The 19,294-nt window shown below is 42.3% G+C and overlaps 1 protein-coding gene across 2 annotated transcripts in view; it reads right to left on the bottom strand.

The window, feature by feature from the left end:
* Positions 1–3,901: 3,901 nt before the first annotated feature.
* Positions 3,902–19,294, bottom strand: part of tmem94 (transmembrane protein 94) — a 160,267-nt gene continuing 144,874 nt past the window's right edge. For both annotated transcript variants that reach the window (XM_068057894.1, XM_068057895.1), the window contains 4 exons: positions 19,045–19,139; positions 13,798–13,891; positions 12,230–12,400; positions 3,902–6,867 (listed from right to left, as the gene is read on the bottom strand). In XM_068057894.1, coding sequence (XP_067913995.1) covers positions 6,795–6,867; positions 12,230–12,400; positions 13,798–13,891; positions 19,045–19,139 — 433 coding nt within the window. In that variant the 3' untranslated portion in view covers positions 3,902–6,794. The remainder of the gene's footprint in view (positions 6,868–12,229; positions 12,401–13,797; positions 13,892–19,044; positions 19,140–19,294) is intronic.

Genomic DNA, 19,294 nt, shown 5'->3' with positions numbered 1-19,294 from the left:
CAGGAACTGCTTTGGGTGAGGATTACCTCATTCACAAACTATTACTATTAATAGTAAGCACTGTCGATTTATGAATGTTCATTTTTTCAGCCCAGAGCATCTAAAATTGCCACCGTGCTTGGCTGTGCATCTTTGCTCCCCAGTGAAACTGCAGAAAGGCCATTAATTGGACATGGAACAATGAAAATAGGGGATCCTAAGAGACCTGAACTGGAGGAGTGCACAGGTCTTGCAGGGTTGTCGGGATGAAGGAGATTAGAGACAGGGAGCAGCAAGACCATGGAGGGATTTGAGAATAAGGATGAGAATTTTAACATTGAAGCATTGCCAGATTGGGAGACAACTAAGATCAGCAAGCAAAGGGGTAATGAATGACAGCACCTCCACCTGCCTTCGTTGTAAGTGGAAATCGTTATGCATTCAGGCCTCCTACGCTTGTACAGCATTGTAAAATAGAGCCAAGCCTTGTAGCAGGTTGCAACATTTATGATTAAGAGACCCATATAGCCCTCCGCAAATCAAATCAATGAGGCTTCTGAATCAGGATTCTGGCATTAACAAGTCGTGACTGAAGATCTGAGCCAAGGCAAATTGCCATGCTAATCAACAGGAGACCAAACACTACAAAGATGCTATTTATTGCCATTGCAATTTGATTTTACAAGTTACAAGCTTCTATCATAGTAAAATTCAAAAACAAAACGGTAACATTATTAAATATCTCTAAACATTTTACATAATGTACATCATTTATAAAATGCCACTGAATCAAGTTTGTATATGCGGCGTTACTGCATATCAGGCTGGCTCCTGCCCATTATTACCAAATCAAAGCCTTGCTAACCCCTCCAGCATATGGCTGGTACTTAAATGAAAATCAATTGTTGGGACATGCACGTGCAACTTAATGTGGGTCACAAACCCCTCTGCAATTGGATTTGATATGACAGCATGCTGATCTCTGATCCCAATGGGAAAGGCCCACTTTGGAAAACTATGGAGGGAAACAAAGAGTTTGGATACAATCTATTGTTTTTTTTAAAAAAGAGCTATTTTGCAATTGGATTGGCCTTGAAAAAGAAACACCTCCCCTAATTATAACTGGAGGGCAGTTTAAATGTTCAACTTTTGGAGTAGTGAAAACCCACCAAAGGAATAAACCTTGTAATTATTGAGTTGGTCTCCCGAGGATTGCTAATAATTGGCTGGGGGGAGGGGGTGGTCCGCCTAGGCCTTATATTGGAATGGTAAGTCAGATAGGCCAAATAGCATTCCTGATCTGTACTTACCTTTCAGATTAGTGAGAAATTTGTTGACTAATATTCACAAAGCAACATGCCCAATATGCTGGTATCCAATGGAATGAACATTCCAATTAAATGGTGTAAGAGGTTCAGTTCAAACCAACCCATTTAAAAAGAAAATGGAAATTAGAAATGATACGTCAGGGATGTTCTGTCACTAGCACTTCGTACAATATTTACAAACCCTCAATGGGCAAATAGTCATTGCACCAATATTTAATCCATTTTGACTCATTCAAATCTAATAATTTGAATTAAAAATTTGACACAGGAATTTGAATCAATGCCTAGTTTCAGCATCCAAAATCTCCTGGGGATGTTGCACCACCACATATCAGGAGTCTACTACGTAATTAATTGCAATACCAATCATTAAGAACATACTGGCACCAAAACATTGTTCATATAATTAGATACACACATGCAAAAGAGAAAAGACTTTGATTTTGGAAGGGGTGACTGAAGGAAGCAGCTAACATCTCAGGGTGAGGCAATACAGAACTGAAATAACATTTGTGTGAGATGAGAACTGTTTCAACACATGTACCATTTACCACAGAATTTCATTTCAAAGAAAAGCCAGAATAGGTCACCCTGTGGTCCTTAGGCCATAGTCAGCTTCTAACAGTTTAAAACCAGGGCTCTGCATATTGACACAAGAAAGGAGTCCAGCAGTAAATGATCTTCTAATGTGTGCAGTTATAAGTAAGGTGGAACTGCCTTTTCACTTTTCAGATTGTTTTAACATCCCTTGTTGCCCAACAGCAGTATTTATTTTGTGCACCTTTTTATTTAAAACAGTCAAATGCTCTTAATCACCTTTGCTTCTGGGCCAGATTCTGTAATCTGAGGCACTGAGTGTGACGGAACTGCACAATCTCATCCTCTTGTATAAAAAAAAACTAAACAATTTTTACAAAATTTGTTTTCATTGCAAATTATGGTATTTTTAAAGGGCATGTGGAGATAAAACTTTCAATAGGGCAGAAGAGCTACTTCATTTCTTGACCATTATTCTTTGCTGTGACCCTGCTGGGGTCTGAATATTCTCTAATCCCTTTATAGTTTATGAGACAGATAGATCAGCTGTTTAGTGGGGAGCATAATACATTATAACACCAATGTGCTGCACCATGGGAAGGTAGGATGAAGGCTGGCACCCACTATCTTCCTCAGGAGATATCTACTCCAGCTTCAGCAATGTGGGAATGTACCCAGAGATCAGACGCTGTGTTATGGTGCGACAAAACACAGAAGGGGAGTTCATCCTGACTGATTACACAACTCCAAACAACTAGCTTCAAAATATCATTGATTGAGGCTGGAAACAGGCTATACAGAAGGTGCAGTGACACACGAGGGTGAAGTTTCTTACACACACAGACCTCTAAAGTAAAATTTTATTGCATAGTTTAAAACCAAAATGTTATAAGACACTAATTTGCAGGAGACATTTATTATAGGGAGGCACTTCAGCCGGACTTTATGAGTATATCTCAAACTGCAGTCTTTGTGCTACTGTATCAGCAAAGAGTTCTGCTGGGGCTGCCACCAGAATCTGTATCTCAGCAAAAGCCTTTGTCATTTTCCAGCTTACACTGTTGAGACAGTGCACAGACATGTAGTCTCTTAATTCAGGAGGGTTGAGGCTTGTTGGGGGCCCACAAGGATGGCACCCTGCTGGCAGAGTACAATGATGCCAAGTGAAGTGCAGGGCAGCAACAGCCTAAAGCTGTTGGTGTTATTCTCAAGTGGGCTACCAATAATGGCCATATAATTTTCCTCCTTTCCCGATAGGCAAACACTTGGTTCCTGTTGGCCTGTTTACCACCCCCACCACCAATATTGGGTAACTGGAAGCTTCCCACGAGGGCAATTGCATGTTTAAATATCTCATCATTCTGCAGTGTGCTCCACTGAGGCACCTACACACTGCATCAAGGGCCTACAAGGATTTTAAGCCACTTGCCTCAGGCTACAGGACACAAGGATCTGGAACACTGGAGGTTTTTGTGCTGAAGTGATACTAGCATGAATTTGAATTCCAAAGTCTGTCCCACATTTACATCTCAACCTCCCTGTGTGGTCAGAGGCTACCTTTGACCTAAGCTAAACAAAAGGGCAGTTTGGATGATTGCACTTGTCAGAATATCGTCCCTGGCTCCATCTGTGCAGCTGGATTTAAAAGGCAAGCTGTGGGTTTCGTTCATGTCATACTGTGGCTAATCCTGTCTGATCCCAGCAGATTTTACAAGTACATGGGAGTACAATGCGTCAGGTAATCTATTAACTGTGTCCACCTGAAGCAGGGACATTATAGGTCAATCTCCCTCCTATAGGAGTTTCAGCTGGCTGTGGATCCCTTTGGTCAAATGCTGGGTACATCTTGCAAGTGGGCGCCACTCATTCTTTCACCACTTGGCTGGTTGGCATTGCCTCGGCAATGAAGCTTTTAACAAGCTGTTAGAATGTTATCTCCTGAAGATTCTCCAACAATCTTTTGGCACTTCAGGAAAAGCCTGCTGATTTTAGGGTCAGACTTGATTAAACCCTATAGCTATTGCTTCCCCTGAAAGATGTATTAATGAAAATGAGTGGTAAACCCTAAATGTCGATGTCACTATTTCATTTTGGTGCATCCGACACAATGGTTTCCAGTTTGGTACATCACCCTCCCTCCGGAATGAGAGGCAATATCAACGGAGAACCTTGCCACAATCCCCAGCGTCATGTACAAATGGTCGAGCAAACTGAACCGGGGTGGGGGGGGGGGGGGGGGGGGGGCGGCGTGGGTGTGACAGGGTAGGTTGGAACTGCCTCACACTACCCCAGGAGCATCCAGAGGGGATAAGGAAAAAGATGGGCTTCAAAACTAATTGGAACACTTAAAGGGGCATGAAGATAATGCGACAAAATGCCATAAGTACATACTGGGTTTGAATATAAGACTTGGTGAATTCTTACAGGACTGTCACAGAGAATTGATCCGTAATCAAATAATGTCTTGCTTCTAAAACCCAAGCCATCAGTCACAGTGAAGTATAAGTGCAATAGCACGATGGTGCTTTTGTGATGAGTTGATGTGGTTCTTCAAGAAGCAACCAATTTTCCTTTATCACTGAATTGGAGAGCGTTGCGAGACATCTGGTTTGGCACGTGTGTGGGTTTGTGGATTTCACAGGCATTTGTGTAATGCACAAGGTCAAACAAGCATTTGCTGAGCAAGCAGTCAATTACATCTCTTACTTTTTTCTGCTTTCATCACCCTGCTGGATTCAAAACAGCTACCCAAACTTACTGGAATTCACTGACTACAGTGCACATTGGCTAGAAGTAACATTTCACCTACATCAAGTGCTGTATGATCAATCTGTGTCGTTACCATCAACTCTCACGTTTGAACTGCTTTGCATGCTATATGCTGCTAAATCCTACTTCCTTTGAAGTGGAAGAATTCATAGCATAGTTTAATAAGCTATGTGGGCAATAGAGACAGAGTACAAAATCAGATCATGGTGATATTTGCAGACCGCCCACATGCAGTAGCGTACACCTCCTATTGGCACATGTATTGCAGTGACAGCTCTTGCATTGTGCTCACTACATCAGTGCAACTGTTGACATGATTCTTTCTGGAAATATAAAATAGTTTCAAACATTAAACAGTCACAAGCAAATAGAGGCAAGTGGAAGCTGGAGAGGAAAGGGCAGTGATAGTAGGGAAATTTGATCATAATTACAACAGTGTAGAGGCTTATCAGGAGATGCAGGACCCTGAACAGTTAGGAATCAAACAAGTACTTGAAGCCTTGTAGGACAGTGACACAAGATGCCTAACATTTCACACTATTATCGATTTAATGTCAGATGGCCCAAATGCCTATTTCACATTAAACATGATCCTTCAATTACATGTTGCATATCAGAAACTGCAGAGTTTCGATCCTTTAACAATATGGAAAGTCCTCCATCACCTTCATTTTAAACTAGGGATGTAACAAAGCAGAATATGGGTCATTTGTAACCCCTCACAGTAGTGGCCATCCACAACCTCAAACTGAACATCCCCTTTTCTTTAAAGCTTGCTGTGCAGCACAGAGACATGGGGGCTGCTATGGCAATGTGCTTCAAGTTTGTCAAATACTTTGAGCAGCTCATTTTACCCATTGTCTTACAGCCCAGTGTGCATTTTATTCAGGACAGTGTGGAAATATAAAAACCTGCATCAACTGAATAGAAATATTAAAAGCTGCAGTACTAATTCGATACGGTGTTGTGACAGGGAGATGCATCACTTGGGACAAGGGGCTGATGCGTAGATAGCATGGGCAAAATGGGAACAGAGATTTGGCCAGTACCCGGATCAATTAGATGCTGCACAGACGTGACAATAACTAGTAATCCAGTTAATCTGTGCACTCAATTATTTTCATGCAAGGGTTCCTTTAACTGAACAATCACAGTAGGTAAAGCAGGCAACCACTGACCTGGAACATTTACCCCACCTCCATCTCATCCAATATACAATAGTTAATTCGGGTACAATCCACAATACTAGTGCTCCCTCTCAAACAAAATACAATGTCTGGTACTGTACAGACACACATACACCCAGACATGCACACGCGCATTACACCCCCAGTCAGGTGGGTATTCATGGTTGGGCTTGACAAGACAAATTCTGACCTGCACCCTGCATTCTAATGGAGCTACTGACCTAGAGAGATCTTTCCCTTAAAAAGAAATATAAAAAAACACCTCTAAGCAGCTAGCAAATAAGCAGAATTCTCCATGAGTGAGACGCTGCCCAATGGCTACTGACTTGGCTGACGTAGTTCTTCATGATGAGGAGAAACTTAAAAATTGGGGGTGGAGGAAGCTTTGACTCCTGCTCTAAGACACTTTTAATGGCGAAGGTCTCTAAAGTATGAGATTATCACATCACTAAATGTTGCCTGGTGCATGGATTTGGGACTTAAAATCCTCAAACCAGTGAAGACAGTGGAGACCCTAAACCCAAACCCCCTTGGGCAGCTTTCACAATTTGCCTGTGAAGCTACAACCAATGTTAATGCCTTCACTGAAGCAGCAATTCCTCATCCTGTCACTGTGGTGCAACTCCTGGGCTACAGCCCGATGGACACGCATGGTGAAAGGCTGCAATGTTGAAGTAATGCTCTCTCCAGTGACTGGAGGTAGGTATTCAGAATTTACACAGGAGTACATCAACTTAAGTCTTTTTTCCCTTTAGCTTGTGTGCGTTTCCAGGTACCGCTTTCTAAAGCACCGTGTATCTCTGTCCTAGGGTATCTGGTAGAACCCCTCATTTGACACGAGGATGGCAGCTTCCAGTGTGGTTCTGAAGTCTTCATGCAGTAGTCATCCGGTGCTCCTGGGGGCCAGCTCTGACTTGATATCCTGACCAAACTGAAGCCAGTCAAGGAGCTTCCCAGTATTTGTCGATGTAGTTCTCTAACACTGGCTCCAGCTTCAGAACGGAGAATTCATTCCCAGCTTGGTTTCAAACTGTAGCTTTTGCCTCTTCTGGTAACGGTCTCGCACTCTGAAGAAACAGGAGACAAAAGAATTTTTTTTTCTCTCACTTAAAACCTGAATTAATACAGCAATGTGCTAAATTTAACAAAATTGGATTTTAAAATGTGGAAATTAGAAAAAGACCATGCACTGCTTCTTGGGCTAAGCAGTTCACAGTACTGATCACAGAACTACCACACTACACCCCTGAATGGTTACGGAGGTGTCTAAATACCTGCCCACGATTTGTGTACAAGCACACAATCGTTTCAGTCCTAGTGTTGCGGAAAAATGAAAAAGAAGAACTACACGCAGATTTATTTGTCGGGTGTTAACTGCTCTCAGCATCAAGGATCACATCAAATTCTCAAGTTAAAACGGGCAGTAAGCGAGCAGCCGGAGAGCAGGGTGGCGGGGGAGGCGAGGAGTAGGGAACAATCGGCCAGGGGAGAGGCCAGTGGGGCGGGAGAGAGTACCTGATGACGTTTTCCCGCACATGCGGCAAGTAGTCCTGGAAAGATGTAGGCTGTGCATGAGCAGCATCTCACTGAGCGCAGGAGACCGTTTGCACAGCTTGGAGCGCTCTGATGACGTTAGCGGGCCACAGCATTGTCAGGACTCACTTTGACATCAATACAAGTCTGTCTTTCTTCTCTGACATGGACATCACTGCTTGGGTGATCCGTGAGCAGTTTCTCAGAGAAGTGCAAAGCAGGGTTGCCAACTGAGAGATGATCTGGCCTAATTTGTGGAAGGGTTTTATAAAATAAGAGGAGAATGAAAATCTAGAACAAGAGGCACTGATGGTCTTCAGAACAGATTGTGATGAGGGGTGTGACTGGCACAAGTTTGTGATGAAAGATATAGCTGTATTATCTCTGAACGTTTTAAACTCTCGGGTTACGGACATTCTTGGCAATGTCCGGCATTTATTACCCATCCCTAGCTTGATACAACTGATTGGCTTGCTAGGCCACTTCAGTTAAGAATCAACTACACTGATATGAGACTAGAGTCACTTTTAGATCAGACTGGATAACGACGGCAGGTTTCCTTCTCTAAAGGATATTAATGAACTAGTTGTATTTTTATGACAATCCAATCGCTTCATGGTCACTTTTACTGATGTCAGCATTTTAGTTCCAGATTTTTTTTTAAAACTGAATTCAAATTCTCAATTGCCACATAGGGAGTTTGCAATATTCAGGAATGAAAGAGAGAGAGGGCCGCACAGTGGCTAGCACCGCAGCCTCACAGCTCCAGGGACCCGGGTTCGATTCTGGGTACTGCCTGTGTGGAGTTTGCAAGTTCTCCCTGTGACCGCGCGGGTTTTTGCCGGGTGCTCCGGTTTCCTCCCACAGCCAAAGACTTGCAGGTGATAGGTAAATTGGCTGTTGTAAATTGCCCCTTGTGTAGGTAGGTGGTAGGGAATATGGGATTACTGTGGGGTTCGTATAAAAAAAAAACTGGTGGTTGTTGGTCGGCACAGACTCGGTGGGCTGAAGGGCCTGTTTCAGTGCTGTATCTCTAAATAAATAAATAAAAATAAATAAAGTGCCTACTTTTTCACCAAAATATGCTCAAAATCAGACAGGGCAAAGAAAATGTTTTCAATCCTAAAGAAACAGTGAAAGTTATTTTAGCTCTGTATAATGACATGCTCCTGAACTGTGATGAGAGATTATGAAAATTGCCTGCACACAGTATTGGATCCCATCTAGGAATATAACTATTTCAGATCAAGTATTGTGCAATGAGACTGGGTTAATTGCAATGTCATAGTAAAAGATCCACTGGCAAATAGTGATCATAATACAATTGAAGTCCATATTAAGTTTGACATACTCAAATCACAATCAAGAATCTTAAACTTAAAACAAAGCCAATTATGTAGGTATGAGAGCTGGCTAAGGTTGATTTGGTCAATATTTACAGCCATACCTTTTAGTCTAAACAGTGGAAAACATTTGAAGAAACAATTCAAAATGTTCAACAAAAATACATTCCATTAAAAAACAAAAACTCTACGTCATGGATGGATCTCTCTCTGTAAGGAGGTTAAGGACAGTATTAGATTAAAAGAGTAGACTTATAATGTTGCAAAGAACATTATTTTAGTGTTTTAGAAACCAAAGGGCCACCAAAAAGTTGATTAAATGGGGAAAATGTAGAATGAGAGTTAACTAGCCAGGAATATAAAAACAGATTGTAAGAGCTTTTACAAGTAGATAAAAAGGAAGAGAATAGCTAAAGTAAACAATGGTCCCTTAGAAGCAGAGACAGGAAAAATCATGGGGAATGAGGAAACTGCAGAGACATTAAACAAATATTCTGTGTATGTTTTCACAGTAGAAGACAAGTTACACACCAGAAATAGAGGGTAACCTAGGGGATAATAAGAGTGAGGAAATTACAGCAATTAATATCAGCAGAGAAAAAGTACTGGAGAAACTCAAGGAACTAAAATCCGACAAATCCCCAGGGCCTGATGGACTACATCCCAAGGTTCTAAAAGAGACAGCTGCAGAGATAGTGGATGCTGTGGATACGATTTTCCAAAATTCCCTATATTCAGTCCCAGCAGACTAGAAGTTAGCAAATGTATATTCATGAAAGGAGGGAGAGAGAAAACAGGGAACTACAGGCCAGCTAGCCTGACATCAGTCATCGGGAAGTGCTGAAATCTATTATTAAGGAAGTATTAACATAGCACTTAGAAAAGCATATCATGATTTGAACAAAAGGGACATCCTGTTTGACAAATTTATTAGAGTTTTTTGAGGATGTAACTATCAGGGCAGATAAAGGGGAACCAGTAGGTGTAGAATACTTGGATTTCCAAAAGGCATTCGATAAGGTGCCACTCTTGGCATTTCTTCCCAGACGAAGATTTTGGGAAGGTTGTAGTCATCGGTTGCAGGCCAGCTGGTGACTAGTCAGGCCTATCCATGACCGGCAGATTCTCCCACAGCGGATACAAGTGAATGTATAGTTGTCGCTGGCGGCAATTGGATCTATCCTTCTCCTCCATTTCTCTTTCAGGCTGGTTCTTTGCTCAGTCTCAAAGGTGTCTGTAGCCCTTCTGATGTAGCATCTCCAAGAATCACGATCTATGGCCTGCGCTTCCCACTGGCGATGGTCAATGTAGCACACAGAAAGGGACTTCTTCAGGGAGTCCTTGAAAAGTCTGCATGGGGCCCCTCTGTTCCTTTTACCCGTGGTCAGCTCTCCACATAACACGATCTTGGGCAGGCAACTGTCGTCTATCCAGGCAACGTGACCCGCACAACAAAGTTGGCTGTGCAGGAGGATGGCCTCGATGCTGGTGATGTTGGCCGTTTCCAGGACTTCAATGTTTGTGATGCAGTCCTGCCTGCAGATCTTGAGGATGCTGCGGAGTCAGCACTGATGGAAGCGTTCTAGAAGGCATAAATGACGGCCGTATAGGACACATGACTCAGCGCCATACAGAAAGGTGGTGAGGACTATGGCTTTGTACACTTTGACTTGGGTCTGTGCTCTGAGGCATTCGATAAGGTGCCACACAAAAAGGTTATTACAAGATAAGGGCTCATGGAGTTGAGGGTGACATATTATCATGGACAGAGGATTGGTTAATGGACAGGAAGCAGAGAATAGGGATAAATGGGGCATTTTTAAGTTTGTAGGCTGTGACTAGTGAAGTGCCGCAAAGATCAATGCTGGGGAATCAGCTATTTACAATCTATATTAATGACTTAGACGAAGAGACAAAGAGCAATGCATCTAGGTTTGCTAACGGGGAATACAAGCTGTGAGAAGGACGCAGAGGCTGCAAAGAAATATAGACTGGTTAAGTCAGTGAGCAAGAAGGTGGCAGATGGAGTATAATGTGTGAGGTTATTCACTTTGGTCAGAAGAATAGAAAAGCAGAATTTTTTTGAAAAGGCATGAAGCTTGTAAAAGTCGATGTTCGGAGAGACTTGGGTGTATTCGTACAAGGAACACAAAATGTTAGCATGCAGGCACAGCAAGCAATTAGGAAAGCAAATGGCATGCTGGCCTTTATTGCAAGGGGATTGGAGTACAAGAATAAAGAAGTCTTGCTAAAGTTGTACAGGCTTTGGTGAGACCATAACTGGAATACTGTGTGCAATTTTGGTCTTCATATTAAAGGAAGGATATACTTGCAATGGAGGCAGTATAGCGAAGGTTCACTAGATCAGTCCCTGTGATGAGAGGGTTGTCCTGTGATGAGAAGTTGAGTAAATTGGGTCTACGTTCTCTGGAGTTTAGAAGAATGAGAGGCGATCTCATTGAAATTGTCAAGACTCTGAAGGGATTTGACAGGGGAGATACTGAGACATTGTTTTCCCTGGCTGGGGAATCTAAAACAAGGGGGCACACTTTCAGGATAAGGGGCCAATCAATTAGGACTGAGATGAGGAGAAACTTCTTCACTCAAAGGGTTGTGAATCTTTGGAGTTCTCTACCCCAGAGAGTTGTGGATGTGCCATCATTGAACACATTGAAGGCTGAGACAGACTGACTTTTGGTTTCAGGGAATCAAGGGATATGGGGAGCGGGCGGGAAAGTGGAGTTGAAGCCCAAGATCAGCCATGATTATATTGAATGGCGGAGTAGGTTCGACAGGCCATATGGTCTACGTCTGCTCCTATTTCTTATGTTCTTATAAAGGGCCCAAATTGTAGGGCACCATCAAGGTTCAAAGGAATAGCTGAGAAATTGAAGTAAATTCAGCAGCAATTAAATGGTGCCAAACTTGAACACTGATGAAAAGTTTAAGCCCAACCATTAATCTCCATACAGGCACTGGGTGTACTTACAGCGTTTTCTTCCCTAATCAGTTTCAAAAGGCATGAAGATGACTGAGGGGAATGAGAAATTATGAAGGGTCAAGGAGCCAGAAGAATGGGTATAAAAAAGATCAAGTTCTAGAGACGGGAAGAATTAAAAACAAAAGCCCAGGAGCCACCCCAAGATACTGCTATGTTCTGTGGGAGTGGGATTAATCCAGGATTCTGCATCATCCTGTAGTATAAGTGAGGGGTGGGAATGGGACTAAATCAGGACATTGCAGCATCTGATGGTGGACCCAGGGGATCCAAGAAGATCTGTAACGTAATGAATTAATTCTGCAAATAGTCTTAGCTTCACAAAAAGTACTAATGATTTATACTGTAAAATTTGAGTTTTTTTTTAAAGGAACATTCTTAATGAAATGTTCTTGCATAGAAACATCACACCTTCAAGGCAAGCTTTCTTTTACTACAGATTCTGAGAAAGTTCCCAACTTTCTGTGGGAATGAAATTCTGTTGGAATGGCCGTAGGCCAACAACTGGTTTAGGAGGCAGCAGCCTCTTAACTCCTTGTAAGCTTGTGCACTTACCTAATTTCATGTAGCTTGACCACTTCATTGACAAACATCACTAGAATGACAGATAGCAAACCAAGGAGCCAGGAGATCAATGGGATATCCTGCAGGTCAAAGGTCAATGGGGTATCCATATTCTTCCACAGTTTTAAATCCACCACCACCAATATGATTTGGCCCACTATCCTGGAGATTACAAACAAGGGAAACTGGTTCAATAGAAGGCTAAAAGTCAGGCTCAAGTCCATCTGCTCTTTGACAGTCAATGGCAAGACCACTTCACCATGATTTGTACATCTGTAAGATTACATAGGATTTTACAGCACAGAAACAGGCCATTTGCCTACTTCATCTAGCCCTATCAACATGTCCTTCTATTCCTTTCTCCCTCATGTACTTAGCGAGCTTAAATCTAAGCTAGTCGCTTCAGCTACTCCATGTAGCAGCACATTTGACATTCTAATGGGTAAAGAAGTTTCTCCTATACGCCTAATTGAATTTATTAGTGACTATCTTATATTTATGGCTCTGGGTTTTTGACTCCCCATAAGTGGAAACATCTCTATGTCTATTTTATCGAACCCCTTCATAATTTTAAAGACCTTATCAACTGTCCCTGAATACTTTCCCCTTGAATTATTCTCCTCTCAAGACATTAACTCTTGCCAGGTGCCATTCTACGGGAAGTGACCATTTTTTATGCACAGAGCAACATAATGAGCATCAGCAAGCCAGTGGCGTGGAAGCAAACTAGTCTCACCCTGATTTTGTCAACCTACCTACCATGTTTTATGGGCATCACAGGATCAATAGAAATGGGAAACCAAGGTGAGTTTCAGTCCCTTCACTAGCATAGAAGGACATAGGTCAATTGTAGCCCCCATTGTTACCTTGGGGGAGATCAAGGGCAGTAATTAAACCTGGACCCTTCCTGTTACATATGGCTCAATGCCACACTGTACAGCTGCTGGAAAAGCCTGTGAATATACTTTGCAACTTTATTTTAATGTACAATAAGGAACTCTACTTTCCCCCCAACACTTGTGTTGATGCTGAAATCCAACAGCCTTGTGTCACATGCTGTGGGTCTGTGTTTCCAGTGGCCATCTAGAATCGCAATGCTTCTTAAAACACAAAGATTAGACTGACCAAAGGAAAGAGTTGGATAGTTTTAAATTGTATCTCACTCCTGAATCTTAGTATTTAATGTTTTCAACTTGTATTATATGGTATATTATGTAACCTGTTCCAGAAACAAAAAGGAGATAAACCTAAGAGTTTATCATCTTCTGGCAAGATGTTACCCCAGTACAGAAAACAGTTAATGCAAATTAGTTTGTTCATTATTAATGAAAGTTGCTAAGAATACATTCAGATAAATTCTCAGGGTGGAGTGCACTGTTGTATAGCAGTTAAGGCGCAGCAATGGACAGAATGGAGGAAAGTTTTACCTTGCCCTATATGTTGTCTGGGAGTACTGGATGGGTTGTAGAAAGGGGAATCTTCACTCTGCATCTAACCACAGCTACATCTTACCTGGGGTGAGTTCAGATTGTAAAGTGCTCTTATCTGGCGATACTTACACTACAGGTAGAGTGAGGCACCACCATAAGTTGCTGAAGGGACTTTTCCTCCACAGTGTTTTGGATCGATGAACATGGCTGATGGAGATGCATACTGCAACCAAGAAACACTAAATTAGCAACTAATATATCCACTTAGGGCACGATCTACACAAAGTTTATGTACTTGCAGCTGGGGGCAAAAGAACTCCAGATTGGGAAAGATCTCAATTGTAACACAGAACCACTGTCTACTTTCTGCACATTATTGCTGATGCAGTCCGCTCCTGGGCACTATAAAGGTCAAGTAGTTTGATTCATGACTGTGTATGTTATATGGCTAACACCTTAAGATTGTTTGAGGTTTATGATTCCCCACAAACCACTAAGTGGAACAACTAGTAACAGAACCAGAGGGTGGGTAAAGATGAGGGAGATGATCACTTTTGCCCTGCCATTACTATCCAACCTGTGGACATGCAGTTCAGATGCCTGGTACTTTGGTAGAGGTTAGAGGGTAGTCTGCAGCACCCTATCAGAACTAATGGATAGGGGAAGACCAACTAAATAGAGGACACAGGAACCTACAGAAATAACACATGAATGACAGTTGAAAATGAGTTACAAATTAACTCAATTGTACTGCATGGTACATGGGTTTACTCGCTAGGCTTGTAACAATAGGCACAATTGTTATAGAGGGTGGCACTGTGTATTTTGTAGGTGAGCTCTATGTGGTGCAGTATGAGCAGGTTGGCAGCAAAAATAGATGAAGATTTACCGATGGATCAGTTTTAAGATCTCCCGGACATGCGCTAACAATGGATGTACATGTGGATTCGATTTCATTAGTGTACTACTTTCAGAGGACAGAAGAGATAAGGAGAAACTGCTGACAGAAGGGTTCAGAACCAGAGGACACTGATTTAAGGTGATTAGCAAAAGAACTAATTGTAATATGAGAGAAAACTTTCTTAAACAGCAAGTGGAATGCACTACCTGAGTGTTGGTGGCAGATAACAGTTGAGGCTTTCAAAAGGTAACTGGATAAGCACCTGAAGAGAAAACAAATTTGTAGGGCTACAGGGACTAGCTGAGTTGCTCTTGGAGAGAACTGGCAAGGACACGACGGGCTGAATGGCCTCCTTCTGTGGGGTAACCTTTCTACGATTCTATGGTTTACCTGTCTGCCTGCTCCAATGTCTAACTCAAGGCACAAAAATGATAGGGCAGCACTGACAGCAGTTTGCGGAGCAGATTGGGGTTGGGCAACATGACTTCCCAACTACAAGATGATATGTGGGCACCAGCAAAAGGAGGCGAATGAATAAAAACAGAAAAAGTAACTTTTTAAAAAATACACAGAAGATTGTCCATTGCCTGCATTTAGCCAACCTTAACTGTGATGGAATATATTAAAATAACACAGAGGAATTTTCACAAATGAATTACCCAGTGTGTTAACAGGAGTGCAAGGAGGAAAATGAAACTCAATTAAGTTGTCCTAATGTTAGGATAATTCTAGAAAAACAAAGATGTTTGCAGTGCTGTGGGTGTATTCTGTCTATAGGTTTACAAGATGGTAAGCACATTCATTATCGATCATTCTAATGCCCTAATTAACAAGTAATTCTCATAACTTGAAACTTCCTGTAAATAAGTTTGTATCATTATGGTGGGGAGGCAGGCCAGAAGGCATCACCACAGTAAAAGTGGATTGTTAACTGGTGTCTATATACACAGGGAGGTATAAAGCCTAACCATTAAACCAGTCTGTTCAAAAATGGAAAATTGCATAACTCACTCCTAACCTATGCAAAGCATTTTTTTAATAAGCAAAATAAACACTGAGTGTGCGTGATTGCCCTCCCTCTAAACACACTCCTTTTGTGAGCTGCTTGTGGCCAGACGTTGCATTCCGGCTGGGGAGACAGGGCGGTTTACAATTGTCCCCACCCTCTCCAAACCACCACCACTGAGGCTCTAATTTCTGAGCCTGTCAAGCCAGAACTCTTTAGAATCTGTACAGGAGGAATTTTACTGCCTTGCTTGTGCCCTGCTGTCCTCCAACCGTTGAAGCTGCATCAAGTGCACTTAGCATGAACTCAATATTTGGAAGCTACGTTCAAGACAGAAGATGCCAAAGGAAAACATATTTGATCTGAGTCAAGAAAACAAAGGCTGCACACGCCACCTCCCTTTGTGCACTGTCCTGGTTGGAACAGTGAATATACCCCAATTATGGACTGGCGTCTTAACTGCTCAAGATGATTACATAGATTTAATCTGCTAGTAAAAGCCACCCACAGACAGCAGCACTTTTGTCTGAACAAAAGCACCTAAGAAGAGGTAAAACATGCTAAAATTTCTGAGTGATTAAGTGTGCTATGACACAACAATCTGTAAATTGGTCTTTTTTACCCTGCACTCTATTTATAGAAACTTTGATCCAACTTCAGCACCTCTGGGCAAACCAACAGAATTTAGTGGGATTTGCATTAATCTGTGTAAATCTAGATGTCAGTTCACCACTAAACCTCCCTCCTGAACAGGATTTATGCAATCAATGTTCTAACTAGTACTTGAAAAGTTCATTGGGAACATTTTGGCAGAAAATCGCACGTTCCTTTCACCCTCACCTCCGGTTAGATCTCCCTAAGCCACCGGCTTGTGTCCAGCCTCAGGGGAATACCACTGAGAGGATCGGACAGGAATTCACCTGAGTACTTCTTCCCTTATTGGCCCCGAGTTTTTTCTGTTTCTTTTGCTTATCCCAGCAGTTAACCTGACTACGGATGGGAGGTGAGAGGGACTGTCGAGTCGTGAAGTCTGAGGCAGGCTTAATGGACCGTCTGGTCTTTCCTTGCCTGCCTTTTTTTCCCCCCAAAATACACTTTATGCATAAAAATTTGCAAAATACATTACAAAACAGTTCAAAATTCACATTTCAGAAAGTACAATAGAGATCAGAATTCTTCGATACAGAAACATGAGATGCCTCACAACTCAATAAGCTGCCACATAAAAGATTATTGCACAAGATAGGAGCTCACGGTATTGGGGTAATGTATTAGCATGGATTGAGAATTGGTTAACTCACAGAAGACAGAGTTGGGATTAATGGGTCTTTTTCAGGTTGGAAAGACGTAACTGGTGGAGTGCCACAAGGATCAGTCCTAGGGCCTCAATTATTTACTATCTATATTAATGACTTGGAGGAGCAGGCAGAGTGTAATATATCCAAATTTGCTGACGATACAAAAATAGGTGGGAGAGCATGTTGTGATGAGGACATAAGGAATCTGCAAGAGGATATAGATAGGCTGAGTGAGTGGGCAAAAACTTGGCAGATGGAGTTTAATGTAGGAAAGCGTGAGGTCATGCATTTTGGTAGGAATAATCAAAAGGCAGATTATTTAAATGGAGAGAGACTCCAAAAAAGTGCAGCACAGAGGGATCTGGGTGTTCTTGTGCATGAAACACAAAAGTTAGCATGTAGGTGCAGCAAGTAATTAAGGCGGCAAATGGAATTTTAGCCTTTATTGCTAGGGGATTGGAGTTTAAAAATAGGGAAGTCTTATTACAATTGTACAAGGTGTTGGTGAGGCCACACCTGGAGTACTGTGTACATTTTTGGTCCCCATATTTAAGAAAGGATTCACTAGGCTGATCCCTGGGATGAAGGGGTTGACTTATCAAGAACGGCTTAAAAAGGTTAGGCCTTTATTCATTAGAATTTAGACAAATGAGGTGTGGTCTTACTGAACGTACAAAATTCTGAGGGGGCTTGACAAGGTAAGTGTTAAGATGATGTTTCCACTAGTGGGGGAATCTCAAACTAGGGGATATAGTTACAGAAGAAGGGGACACTCATTTAAAACTGAGATGCAAAGGAATTTCTTCTCTCAAGAGGGTAGTGAATGTCTGGAATTCTCTACCCAAGAGAGTTGTGGAGGCCAGATTACTGAAAGTATTTCAAGAGGAGGCAGATAGATCTTTGAAATATCGGGGAGTTGAGGGCTATGAGGAGCTGGCACAAAAGATGAGTTGAGGTCTGGGGCATATCAGCCATGATCTTATTGAATGGCGGGGCAGGCTTGAGGGGGCGAATGGCCTACTCCTGCTCCTATTTCTTGTGTTCTTGCCATTCCATTTTATATGCAATGTACATTGGCATTATATAGCAAAAAACATTTTGGTGCATACAGCCCGAGGGGTTTTTACACAGATTCCAGCTCCTCGGTATACTACGACAGGAGGACCTTACACAGTGGCCTTTCCCCACTGAGACTTTGTGGTGGTTGCCCCAAGCTTTAATGCGACCCTCAGCACATAGTCTTAGACCTTGGAATGTGCCAGTCTGCAACACTCAGTCGTGGACAATTCTCTGCTCTCGAAGACCAGCAAGTTTCGGGCAGACCGAAGTGCGTCCTTCACTGAGTTGATGGTCCTCCAGTAACAGCTGATGTTTATCGCAGTGTACATCCCTAAGAACAGCCCATAGAGTCCTGTGTTACGCAGCTGCTCGGGATGAACCTCAACAAAAACCACTGCATCTCTTCCCACATTCCTGAATGAGATTCTTGCCTGCCAATTTTGTATGTTCAGATATATATTCAGGGCTTCTAGCTGGTGTATTCAGCTCAGTTTCTTTAACCTGCAATGGCTCACATTGTTACCAGGTGACAAGAACAATGACATGAGCCAGCATGGAGTTACAGCACTTGATAGAAATGCATATTCTTACTCTAATACACCACACAACCAACAAACTAAAATCCTGATGTTAAACATGCAAATATGAAGACATCTAAAACCAAATGCATTGTGGATCCAGTGAACAGAAGTGGATTTTGTCACCTTGTCTAACGTATATGTATCAACATGAGACAAGAGTTTTTCAAAGGACTGTCACAGTCCTTGAATAAATGAGTAAAATAGAAGTCCTGCAATTTAAATCAAATCTATTTTTCACGATGAAATATGAATTCTGGGTTTGCAGCGATACCTCCAACATACAAATGGGAACTAATTTCCAGGCCAACGCTTGTTACTTTTAGTTACCCAATAAACCCAGCTGCTCAAGTACAGAAACTCAGCAACATCCAGTGAATGGTAAAGCAACACTCCTTACAATATTGACTCCAGGCAGTTACCAGTTCTGGAAGGAAACTAGATTCTCCTTGTGGCGCCAGAATAGAACAGTGTTATGGACTGGTTTGAGAAACTGGACTATTGCTCTTCCAGAGAACATTTGGCTTCTCTTACCTGTGTGCAGAACAATGAAACAGGCCATCACCTTTTGAGCCAGCAACAAGCCATTGGAATACTTGCCAAACCACATGGGCGCTCCCTCTGCAGAACTAAAACAAAACCACACCATCAGTACATGGCTAAGTGGACTTTCACCCATTTCAACACCCACCCGCCCACCACCCTGCCCCACTGCACAGGGAGAGTGCAACTGCAGTCCAAGGAGCTGTTCCTCCTCGTTAGTGGATGCCTGGCCAACACTAGT

The sequence above is a fragment of the Heterodontus francisci genome, chromosome 26 (assembly GCF_036365525.1).
Source record: "Heterodontus francisci isolate sHetFra1 chromosome 26, sHetFra1.hap1, whole genome shotgun sequence".
Classification (NCBI taxonomy): Eukaryota; Metazoa; Chordata; class Chondrichthyes; order Heterodontiformes; family Heterodontidae; genus Heterodontus; species Heterodontus francisci.
Note: the sequence above shows the minus strand (reverse complement) of the source record. Positions and strands in the feature narration are given on the sequence as shown.